This window comes from Eleginops maclovinus, chromosome 19, assembly GCF_036324505.1.
Source record: "Eleginops maclovinus isolate JMC-PN-2008 ecotype Puerto Natales chromosome 19, JC_Emac_rtc_rv5, whole genome shotgun sequence".
Lineage (NCBI taxonomy): Eukaryota > Metazoa > Chordata > Actinopteri > Perciformes > Eleginopidae > Eleginops > Eleginops maclovinus.
Window position 1 is genome coordinate 17,872,050 of NC_086367.1, and position 12,447 is coordinate 17,884,496.

A 12,447-nucleotide genomic window follows, 5' to 3' on the forward strand; every position below is an offset into this window, starting at 1 on the left:
TAATTGTTCATGGCATTGTTTCTGACTACATAGTATTAATTACAGTGGCAACAGATTAATTGACATTACCCCTCACTATTTAGTTTTATTGATGAAGCTGTCTTTTTTTTGCAAAGACAACCATGAGGCTCAAAGCATACTAGTAGAGGCAAGTTTAGCAACTTACATAGACTTACAACAAATCATTTCAAAAATGTCAAAAGTTTTATTGTAAATCATTGCTTATGTATTCAACAGAATTGCATCCAATAGTTGTTAAGATATTTCAGCCTGGACTGCAGTAGACCAACAGAGCACAGACCACAAGAGCGTGTGTTATTATATCATCTTTTTATTAATGTTATCTACTTTTTAATATCATCTTTTTTTAACAGCAATATCCACAAAATATTAACAGTGTGCAAGAAAAAACATGAGTTATGGCACATCAGAGAACAGTTACAAAAAATAGATATATTTTCTTCATAATCAATCAAGGCAAAAAGATACATATACTGTATGCATACACAGGAGATCAGAACACAAAAGACGAGTCGCGGATAGGGCTCAGAGCGGATTCAGCGATGTTTGATTTCGTAGTCCGCCAGTGAGGAGCCTCAACTCTCCCCAACTGGCTTGCTTTGAGTCACAACACCAGGTGATTTCCAACTCAAGCTTCATGTTCTACTTTAACACTGTTCATTCTGTTGATCTGATAACCCCAAGACCAGCATTGACACAATATACCCCACTATAAGGCAAACTAACAACCAACCAATCAGACAAGTTGTCAGCCAAACCAACAATTTAAGCTGGCTGTCTCTCTGATTTTAAGCCCAACCAGCCATGAAATGATTGAAATAACAATAATGATAAAAAATAGCATCTTTCAGACATATCCAGGACAACATCAGTGTTTGTATGTGTGTGAGCTGATATGTGTGCGTGCTTGTTTAATGTTGTGTGATTCTATTTGAAATTAGCTGCATCTCACAAATACATTAATGGCAACTGCGTTTCATTTCCTGAACATAAACCTATCTGTCACTCAAGTCAGGTTTCTGTTTGTACAGTTATCATATTTCTGCAGCTGGTTGTTGTGTTTTCATTCAAATAAATGTCCATTTATATTAGATTAAATCAAATTGAACAACTCTACAATTAACCCTAGATAAAGGGACATATCTAATTTAAAGGTATGGTTTAACCTCTTGGGAAATACCATTCAAAATCAGCAGACAGACAGTAAGTAAACACTAAAAGCCCATAAAGCAAGCGTACCAGTGTTTCCTTTTAACCCTGCTCCAATGAAAAAAGGGAGGCTTATAACTCTGGATATCCAATGGCATCACACAAAAAAATCCTGAAGTTGTCATTCAACACTTTGTCAATTTGGCTTCAGTGCCCTGGATTTGCTCTTACTGAGGCCTTTGCTTCTGGTCTTCAAGCTAAGCCAACTTGCTGCCAGCTTCAGCTTTATTTTAAGCAGAGAAACATTGGAGTGGCTTTAGTGGCTTTAATGAGTGGGGAAAACAAGCTGCAATTTATAGCAACATGAGGCATAAAGAGCTAAGCTAATTTGTTGATTTCTGGGTTGTTTTTGGTAATTATTGGTCATCACATTAAAAATAGCTTCCAATTATTTTATATTCTTACAGAACCCTTCTTTACTCTTCTTAAGGTTGAGCACACTAGCGAGAGTGAGAGGAGGCCATATGTGTTGCACAACGTGTCCTCTGCACGGGTCAGACTCACCCTGACCTGTGATTGGATGGCTGAGGGACAGTAACATTAGTATGTGTGACTCAGCACAGCCGTGGAGATACTGTGCCTTCTTACGCACTGTGTGTCTCTGTTCAAATGCGCTCAACTCTTTTTTTCTCTTCTATGTCTTTATGCTCTGCTAAATCATCCCTTTTCACCACCAAAGAGTAGCAACGACCCACATTTAAGTAGTTGTAGTGATTTTAAAGAGAAACTTTTCACATTTAAGTGAACACACTCGTTTGTTTTCTTGCTGAGAGTTGGATGGGACACATGATATCACTTTAAGGGTATAACAGATAAGAGGTAAATCATTTACATTGTGAGACTACAGTGGGTGAATTTAAAAATAAGTGTACTTCCCAAAATGTCAAACTATTCCTTTAAAAACACAATCAAAGATTTGTCAAGGGTACCTCATAATAATTTGAATCTGTCGCAAAATGCTTAAAAAGAGGAGCCTTTTTTAAAAAATGTGTCCCATGTGGACTGCCTGCTTTGTCTCTGCACACAAACAACTACTCAACCTTTCGTACCACTTCTAAAAAAAAACTCAGCAGGTGGCATATTGACCTTATGATTTAAAAAGCAGAAAAGCAGTCGGTTCAACTCCCCTGAGGCTCATCAGCAGTCTTAAGTCCTGTCCGCATGCCACAGTACACTACTGCTGATAAAAGCCTCCGCTAAATGCCCCAATATAAATATGATTGCACAAAGCGCCCCTTTTTTTCAGGGATCAATCAACAAAAGCAGCTCCTTTCATTTAGTGCTCCTTTAACCTTCAAATCAAACCTAAAAAACAACAGCTACAAAGTGGGTTATGTGCATGTGTGTGTGTTGTCCAAGTTGCCTTTGGCCGACCATAAACAACGCTTGAGAAAAACGCTGCTGCTCTGGTGTTAAAGGATAGTCCAGGAGGTTGGTTTTTGCCACTGTAAAGAGGTCTGATGTTGATTCATCCTCTAACGGGATACAAAATAAACCTAACAGTTGTTTTGTTTCTATCAGATGTTTGTATTTGTATCTGTGGTTCAAACCTTCCTCCACTATCACAAGCCTCTTAATCTTGAATTCAAAAAAAGAAGAAATGAAGATATGATGCTGACACAGAGAAAGTAGTACTAAAAAAATCCAACATCCAGACAGGGAGGTTCTGTGTCTAGGTTTTGTATCTTACAAACACTGTACAGGGTACTACTCAACTCACCAGGTTCCATGGACTCCATAGAAAGAAGAAACTCAAAAATAAACCCAAAACAGCTACTCTTCAACTTATCACTTCTGCACATGTCTGAAATAAAGTTTATACAGTTAGTTTGTTTCTCTTTACTTCATTTTTTTCCCACTTACTTCAGCTTTTACAATCAAGTTTGGTTTGTCAGAGAGAGGAGCATTGTGGAGGAGAGAAGGACAGAGGAAACCGCGTGGCGACTGCTGGCTCTTACCGACCCAGTCAGACCAGTTTGAGCCAAAACTCTCAGACTGCAAACTCTACAGACTGGTTAAGCCAGGTTGTATTATGTCAGCATATATAATGGTACCCCGTTCCTCTGTAGATGCAAACAAAGCCAACACCTCCATCTTTTCACTATGCAATATATATCTCTTCTTTTCTTGCCCTTAACATTATAAAAAACTGCCAATTTAAACAATCAAACATAAGCGAAGAAGGCAGGGAAGGGAATGGTTCATCTAAAGTTTTTAAGACAGCATCAATAACACTTTTTCAGTTTGGGTTTTTTCCCCTCCAGCCATGCAGTCCTTGCAGACTGGTTCAAATGTGTGGTCAGTCTGCGACCTCGCCCTCTCTCGGGGTAAAGCACAGGGAGGCTTGTTGTACATAGATACTTTTGTTATTTGCTTAGGTGATACCCCTGGCTTACAACTAGATCTCCTGTTGAGTGATTAAAAGTACCATTCAACCTCAAACAGGAAGAGAAACTTGAACAGCCATGGGCAACACCTATGTCAAAGCAAACCAATAATTAAAATATACTATTATTTTATCTGTGAAGTAATGCTTCAACAAAATATCAAAACATACATGTAGTTCACAAACAAGTATTTCTTAAGAAAAATGCCGTAAGCGTCCAGGGTTAATAGCTTGAGTTCTGTGTAGAGCAGTTAACTGTGTTCTCATCAAAGCTGCAGATCTGATGTCACGTCATATTGAACCGCAGTGGAACCGGTGACAGCAGATCAGCAGCTAGGGACGACTTTCTGTACAGGTTGGCACAGCTGGAGGTTTGACCAAAGGCTGCAGACGGCCGCAGTGAAGCCACAGGCAGAGGTCTGTTGAAACAGGTTTGGATGGGAACATGCTAGTTCGACAAAGGCAAAGGCTTCAGCCACTTGCTCCAAAATTACCCGCCATGATTTAGCACAATAGGTTTGTAGGCAAAGCTCTCAGACCTGTTTTAACTCCCACGCAAAAAAGCTCTTATTGAGCATTTAATGTGACACCAGGTTGTTTTTGGTACGGTCGGCCAGAGTGCCAACCATCAATTCCTGTTGCCCACATACATCCTCCCACTCCTCGCCTATGGCAATGCAGTCCATCCTTTAAACAACCCCTCATTTTTTGACAAAAGAAGGAAATAAATCTTGTTTTCCTACTGATAAATAACGTCCAAATACCTTTCAAAGTTAAGCTGACACTTGTAGTTAATTTACCAGCATACATGAATATTACCAAAAGCACCTTGGATCATACTCAGTGATATACTGATCTCAGCCACAACGAGAACGAGATACCTGCCCCCTAGCTGTGGCTCCAGGGTATGGCGCTTTTCCAGAGTGGCTTTTGGGAGTGTTTGTGTGTGTTTGTGTGAGTGTGTGTGGCCTTGAAGTGTGTACTTGCATGACTGTAGGGATCATTTTAAGTATTGAATGTGTTCATTTATGTGTGCCTACATGTGCATTAGAGTGTATAGTTGTGGGTGTGTGTGTGTGTGTGTGTGTGTGTGTGTGTGTGTGTGTGTGTGTGTGTGTGTGTGTGTGTGTGTGTGTGTGTGTGTGTGTGTGTGTGTGTGTGTGTGTGTGTGTGTGTGTGTGTGACGTCAGAAGGCGGCTATAGGATGATACAGGGCTTCTTGTCCTTGAAAGGGTTTTCGGAGGTGGGAACCCCGACCAGCAGAGGGTCGCTACGAGCGTGCTGCTCACAGTAACTCATCAGGTCTGCTGCCGCTTTAGACACCTGCACAAGAGGAGGAGATGTGAGGGAAGACATGAGGGGGGAGATAAGAAGTAGGTGAGAGATTGGACAAGTAGGGGGGAAAGAGCAGGTATTTTAGTGGTGCCCAGAGTCAGCAAAAATCTAGATCAGGAGTCAGAGTGTTCAGCTGCCAAGCTCACTTTCTGTGGAAACAACTTCCTGTAATTATAAAGGCAGACAGTGCCCCAAATGTAAAGAGTGTGTTGAAGACCATTTTAATAAAGCCTATAGGTCACCCAATGTTTGCCCTACATTTTATGACATTTACTCTATTGTTTTATTGTTTTTTTACTCTGTTTCTGTTGCATTTTATCTTGTTTTATTGTACATATTTATTGTATTTCACATTCTATCTTGTGTTTTTTTAAATTATTTTCTTATAATTGTATGTTTAAACTGTCATCTTCTGCATGTTGTTAATCTGTATTTATATAAACTTTGATTTGATTTAAGAGGAGAAAGGAGTAAAGAGAAGAAAGAGTAAGGTATAAGGAGAAAACAATCAGAAGTGGATGAATTATCGCATCCAAATATATCTCCTACCTTAATGCGTTCGATCCCTGCCTCAATTCTCAGCTGTTCCACCAGTTTCCTGGCCTGGGCGATATTATTAGTGGTAGACATACTGATCCATCAGAATACAACACCACAGGAGAAAACTAAAAAAAAGGGACAGAGAGAAAGATAATGCAGATAATGTTACTTTGCTGAGTTTGGAACACACTTTAGCATGTTCCAAACGGCATACTATCAATACGTCGTGCCTTCTGTGTAATCCAGACGAAAAGACTTCAAAGTCCAGTTAGTTCTGGCTTAGAAAATCACATTTAAACCAAAGCAAATACATTGTGTGTACATGTATGCTGTATTTAATTACATAAAGCACTTGGTCAAGTTGTGGATTGTTGATACATTTATTTACCCTCAAACTGTATCTCAAGTTGTTCTATTTATACAACACGTTTTGCTTCTTTTCAGAGGGAAATATTGTACATATTACAAAACTTAAAGGTCACCTATAAGGCAAAATACACTTTTTCACGTCTTTCTTTTACATAACTATGTGTCCTCTGTCCTAATCGTCTTCTTTTAATCACTTTTCTTCTCCAGATCTTTTTCTTTTGATTTCTTTTCAAACTTAAGATTTTCTTTTCCTAAAAGATCTGACTTTTTTTTTTTACAAAATGTAAGATTTCTTTTCTCAACATCGACTTTTAAAAACGTCCTACTATTTTCTCATTATTCTAACTCCTTCTTCAAGTGGCCTTAATCATTTTCTTTTCTCAAATTTAAAACGTAAGGATACATTTATGAAGACATATCTGATCATAAAATGTAACTGTCCATTTCCACCAGGATTTCAAAGGTCTTTTATTTTGAAACTGTACATCAGAATGTCCTGGCTAGTTGTGGTAGTGAAGTGAAATGGGTCTTTGATTATGGACATTCCTTTTCTAAAAACAGAGGGACAATAGCTCACAGATGAGATTTCAAGGGTGTTTTATTTTGGAAATTCTTCTTTTAAAATAAAATGTTTCATGCTATTTTTACATGGTGGCTTTAACTGCTTCTACCACTGTGGAATATATTCAGGGATGAAAGGGAGGGCTATTATGTTTTTAACAACTGAGTCAACGATTAACATTTAATTCTGGGTTTACTTACTGTACATACTGAAGTATATGAACATTGTGTTTACACTGCTCCACTAACTTACTGATTTTTAATCCTAAATGTCATCAATAGCTGTATTTAGGCGCAGTTTGGCCTCAGTTGATGAAGCTATAGCACCACTGTGAGGTGACTGAATGATAGTGCAACATTATTAATGAGTGATCAATAAACAGTTTATGGACATACACAGTATAACTTCGGCTGGAGCTGGACTATTTGAAAAAAACTTTGTTTATTACTAGATGTATGTTTTTTTTACACATGGTAAATTATCATTAGCTTTAAAGAGATAATAGAGTGTTACCTGGCTGATGGTGGCAGACAGGACTCTCCAAACACAAACGTGACTTGATGGAGATTTTAGCGGTGCAGAAACGACCACAAAACAATTGCCAAGTCAAAACTGGACTGCAGATGAGCTCACATTGGCTTGTCCCTGTAAAAAAGGAAAGACACAAGAGGGGTGAGATGGGTGTTTTTCCAGTAAAGTTACAGAAAGACTAACATTTGAATGCCTTAAAATGTTAGTCTTGTCCATTTGCATTTTTGTACAACTGGGCTTTTAAAAATGATTCATGATTCATGATTCATGACACCAATCTGGATTTAAATTTTGGCTGTTCAGAGGGGAAGTTTGCCCTAAAACAGTCATTGCTATTATAAATACTGAATTTAATTCAGTTGTGGTTCAAGTTTTTATATTTCATGATTGATTTAATCTCATGAGAGTGTAACTTGCTTGAATGCCAAACTGTCATCATCAGCCTGATCATTCATATCACACCATCTGTCACTAAAACCAGTAACACCATTATAATCCATCAGATGGTAGGACAGCCCTGCATTTCTGAACCAAAAAAAGAAGTCCATTTTATACCTGTGCTGTCATAGAGTTATTTATAAAAACAACCCTTCATAAACCTTCTTTAACTTAGCACAGCGAAGAAGTTTACCTTCCAGTGCATAACATCAAATTGCACATGACTCCTAACATACATCACTGTGAGTGTGTTACGACTCTATCTCTCTCTGTCTGTCGCCCTCCCCCCAGGGAGGAGAGTCCTGCTTTAATTACTCCTACTGTGGAGTAGCTCAGAGAACCATGTCTGTAATTAGGGCTTGTGTGTGTGTGTGTGTGTGTGTGTGTGTGTGTGTGTGTGTGTGTGTGTGTGTGTGTGTGTGTGTGTGTGTGTGTGTGTGTGTGTATGCATTTGTATAATTATATTTTATCCAAACCTGACCCTATAAGTTAAATCCACATAATGATATTAACCCTGAGCCCAAATCTTAACTCTAACTAGACCGTTAAATCCCTTTTTCTTTCTCTCTTTTGTATGTGTGTTTTTGATTCCTCACACACACGCAGACTTGTTTTTGGCAGCATTTAATTGACCCATTATAATCCAATAGAGATAAAACTGTCGATAATGTCAAAGTGTAGATTTCACTGTCAATGCAGTGTCACGTTAGATCACATTCTGGAAACACAAACATGCCCTAATTCCCAATGTATGGCAGTGGTACTAAACATTTATTTAGATAAAACCATGCTGCATTTCTCTCATAAATGATTTCACATTGCGCTCCCTTAAGAGGATTTTCTAACAGCAACACTTGTAGTTATTGGAACTTATATAGCAAGTTTAATATTGGAATACTTTTTCTTAACAAACAATCAGCTTGGGGTTATCACCCACTTGTGAAATGTACCCTAATGAGTTAACAGTCAACCACATGCCCAAACTCAACTCAAGATTGTCGCTGTGGGCTCCTGAACATATGAGTCTGAACAGAAGTAGGTAACTAAAATGCAATTAATACAAGTTTACACTAACACAAAACTACAAACTTTGTTGTCAAACGCCCATCTGATTCTCCCAAAAAGTGGACACATCAAAGTATTTGTTGACATAGGTTCACATGCATCAGCATTAAAAAAAAACGTGGCAACTCACAAGGCACAGGTGGCAACATTTCAGAATGATGCTTTGCCTTAGTCATTTTGTCGAGTGCCTTGTTTTATTTAGCCTGTTGATTTCTCAAACTTTCTGCTCTGGCGAATGCTGAAAGAAGGAAGAGTACACCTAAAAACCAGCACTCATATAAGTTTCTGCCCGTCCACAGTCAAATCTCTTCTCCCATACGCCCTCAAATGTATTTGGTTTTCAAGGTAAAGCCGATGACAAACATATATGCTAAACAGTAAACTGTTTATTTGTCAAGGCCTGGACACAAAGCATCACCAGAACTGGACGCGCAAATATGCATCTATCCTTATTGATCCTAGCAGCTCCTGAGCGCTGACCGGGCCTGCAGTACGGAGCCATGTCCTCCGCTATAGGCCCTGCTTGCTGCTCTACCGTGTGAAAATACAATGCGGGCATTTTGATGGATAGAACAGCATGTCCTCTCTCTCCCATGGCTATACACACACATATACACACGCATACGCACAGTGCGCGCAAGCACAATCAGACCTTTTGCATATATCAAAGCTAGAGATATTTTCCCAAGAGAATACCAGACTAGACCGCTTCAGGTCTGCAAATAGGCCCTGGTTGTTAGCCGTGGGAGCAGGGTGGTGACATGTTTAGAGGGAGGCAGGCTCCGGTGGCCAATATAAACCCATCCAAAGACAATGGAACGCATGCCTGTATGTTCCGCTATTATGCTAATTGATCAGCAAACGGCCTATTTGGGCATGTAAAATCCAGAGGTTTTCGACACAGTGGCTTGTTCGTCCTCACAGTCCAGCCGAGCTGTCGGAAATCTTCCACTGACCCTGTACCCGGTCCTCCCCACCCTCTCTGCCGGCAAAGGGCTGGGGAAAACCGGATTCGTGACACTGATGAAGCCCCTCTCAGCTGCAGCCGCCCTCGGTGACGAAAAGCAGGGGTTGAAGAGGCACACAGACGCGTTACATTTAATAAACACAGGGAGAAAAATACCCGAATATCTCCAAACTCACCTCCGAAAGCGCTGTATTGGTGATTTAAAGGGCCAGATCCGTTGCTTTCTTACCCTCTCTGCTCGTACACTCCCCGTCTTCGCGGAGCCAAACGCCTCCCCCTCCGCTACCAGTGTCTGTCCACTCCTCTACCCCCCCCTCCTCCTCTTCCTCCCTCTCTCTTCCTCCCTCCCTCCCTCAATCCGATCCGATGACAGCACCTTTAACCCAGGGGCTCCCAAACAAACATTCACACACATCAAGCGAATGCAGCATAAAGAGAGGGTATTTAATGGAAATCTTTTCAATTGATGTTTTTATGTCATGTTTTTTTTGTTGGGGAACCCAGATGCAGCCCAGTATACATGTAGTGAGTTGTTTAGGCGTAAAGACTTGGGTAACAGCTCCATGAAGGAACGCATTATTGTAATTATAATATGTCCTCCTATGCATGTTCTCAGTGTAAGTGTTTTTTAACTTTTAAATAACTTGTTTGATTTGATATGTTACAAGATACTGTTCAGTGGCACTGGCCTAAAGTAGTTAAAAGTCTCCTTAAGAAGATATAGAATCTCTGATTGTTTTCATACTTTGTTTTTAATACAATTTGCCCGAATTTTCATGATTTCTGCTGTATAAATTCTGCATAAACCCACCATTTTTCACATTTCATCCACTATACTATACTTAATTGTATCCAACCTGCATGTCATGTCCATGTCAATGTTTTAACATACATAACTCGTTCCATCATTAAGAGAACCAATAAATACTGGAGAAATGTTGAGGAAGCGACATTTGTCGATTAAATATTTTGCTAAGTAATTTCAGACGTTTTGTTTTAAAGGCCACATTTCAAATTAGGATATGTTCAGGACCGGAATGTTTGTTTCTCACTGTAAGTTAACCATTAGGCTACTGGAAATCATATGTCAATGTCAATCTGTGTACCTCACATTAAATTGTCTCGTCTCCACGTCACTGCTCTGTGCTGCCACACGATGGCGCCATGACACAGCTGTAGTTCCGTCTATTCCGGAGAAGGAGTGTGCCGCCCCTGCTATCCCTGGCAGGCCCCAACACAAACACGAGCTGGAGCTTAAAGTGCTGCATTATCATGGGATGCATGTGGACGGTTCTCTCTGCGGTAAAAGGGCACAGAAATGTCTAATGAGTAGGAAAACATCTTATTCTAAATCTTCGTTCTCGGGGGCCATACATGTGCAGGGCAGAGTTAAATAGCTAGGCACGCTACTGATTTAATGCACACACTCTAATTCTACAGCCATGTTTTCCTCATAGCTGTATGGAAACCCACTCCTAGCTACTACTACCACAGGAGAGCTATTTATAACTCGCATAAGGTACCGCATTGACCTCATTCCCACTGATGTGTGAAATTATGCTGATGTCTATACATTTTTCTTTCATTTCCTCACCTTTGAGCTCCCCCTCTCTCCTTCTCCCTGCTACATTTGTTACACTCCCTTCCTCCAATTCACCTTCTGTATCTCCTCTTCTTCACCCCCCCCTCCCTTGTGTGTGTTGTTGTGGCAGTGTTGTTACAGTGAATTACATCAGAGCTCTTCATATTCTGTAAAACAGTGGTGGAAGCCCATGACTCACTACTGAAACACTCTGGCACCCACTCAAATGCCCCCTTGTTTTAATCCCCTTGCAATAAACTTTCATTAAACTTCCCCAGATGGCTTGAAGCGTCACTACAATCCAGTAAGGGTTCACTTTTCTGCGTGGATCTACACCCCAGCAGCCCTTGGGAGGCCTCGTACCTGTCGTAACGCGCCTTTGTCCCCACCAGGGTCACACTGACGCTCATGTGTCAACGTCACACTGTCTGCATAGCAACTGGGCACAGCATCCCCAAGCAGATCTTAGAAAGAGGCTGAAGAGAGAAGTGTGTTTGTTTGTAGGGGTTACATTACATTACATAAGATTGGGCTACATTTCATTGTATCTATCCACTATCCACTGCAACTTACCATGAGTACAATACACCAAAACAACATAATCAACAAAGAAACATGCAGGTAAAGCCGCTTCAAATAAGCCAAATCATGTTAGTGCTGCTGGTACATTAGATTCAAATTGGCTAAATCAATTAAGTTTTCTTTTCCACTCGCAGTGAGGGAGTAATGAGCCGTCTGGCCACCGCAGAGCAATGGCATGTGCGTCGCCTTCTGGGTCAGTAGTATTCTTGTTGTGTGTGGAGAGTGTATCTGCAGGAGCTGGGTGGTAGCAGCGTGGTTAGCAGAACACACTGTTATCCATTGTCACGGCCATTTTCCTTGCAGTCTGATTCCGGGGAAAACAAAGGTGCCTGTGTTTATAGAAAGGTCATGGATGGGAAAGGCCTAACCTGGAAGGAAGAGCTTCTTCAAGTAGTGTGCAGGGACAGTGCATAGCCTAAGACTACCAGTTCTTGGAGAGTTGGTATAAGGATCTGGTGGTTCACTGGGTCAAACGCAGCAGGGAGAGAATATCCCTCTGAAGGGAACTTTGTGTTTTGGGCCTTTGCAGAACATTTACATGTACAGAAACCTATATAACACTCTACAGGAAAGAGAAGCCCATCTATAAATGCCTTTGCAAACTGTCATGGCAATCAATCAAAACGTTTTGAGACATTTCAGATAGGACCAAATGAATGCAGCAACCAATGGCCTAAAATGTAAGCCATTGGTTGCTGCATTCATTTGCTGTTCTACCGTTAGCAACGTTAGCACAGGGGAGTCATCATACACCCGTGGCAAGCAAGAGGAAAATCAAAAAGACGAGAAACGCTCCTCAGTTCACATTTTTATTAGGAAAATCATTTTGCAGATTTGATTATTATTATCATCTATATATA

General features: G+C 40.4%; 1 protein-coding gene across 4 annotated transcripts; it reads right to left on the reverse strand.

Annotated features, from left to right (window-relative positions):
- Positions 1-313: 313 nt before the first annotated feature.
- On the reverse strand, positions 314-9,701 carry gng7 (guanine nucleotide binding protein (G protein), gamma 7). Of its 4 annotated transcripts, XM_063909062.1 has the most exons (5): positions 9,413-9,575; positions 8,587-8,694; positions 6,936-7,067; positions 5,501-5,616; positions 314-4,939 (listed from the first exon to the last, which is right to left on the reverse strand). In XM_063909062.1, the coding sequence occupies exons 4-5, from the start codon at positions 5,579-5,581 to the stop codon at positions 4,814-4,816; spliced, it is 207 nt and encodes a 68-aa protein (XP_063765132.1). In that variant the 5' UTR covers positions 5,582-5,616; positions 6,936-7,067; positions 8,587-8,694; positions 9,413-9,575; the 3' UTR covers positions 314-4,813. The 4 variants fall into 4 exon arrangements, with proteins under 4 accessions (XP_063765132.1, XP_063765131.1, XP_063765133.1 ...); XM_063909061.1 differs by lacking the exons at positions 8,587-8,694; positions 9,413-9,575 and adding an exon at positions 9,600-9,701; XM_063909063.1 differs by lacking the exon at positions 8,587-8,694 and having other exon boundaries at positions 9,413-9,598.
- Positions 9,702-12,447: the final 2,746 nt, after the last annotated feature.

Coding starts and splice junctions, on each gene's coding strand:
- gng7 (XM_063909061.1), bottom strand. CDS start 5,581: ATGTCTACCACTAATAATATCGCCCAGGCCAGGAAACTGGTGGAACAG. Junction 4,940..5,500: donor CAGGGATCGAACGCATTAAG/GTAGGAGATATA, acceptor CCTCTTGTGCAG/GTGTCTAAAGCGGCAGCAGA.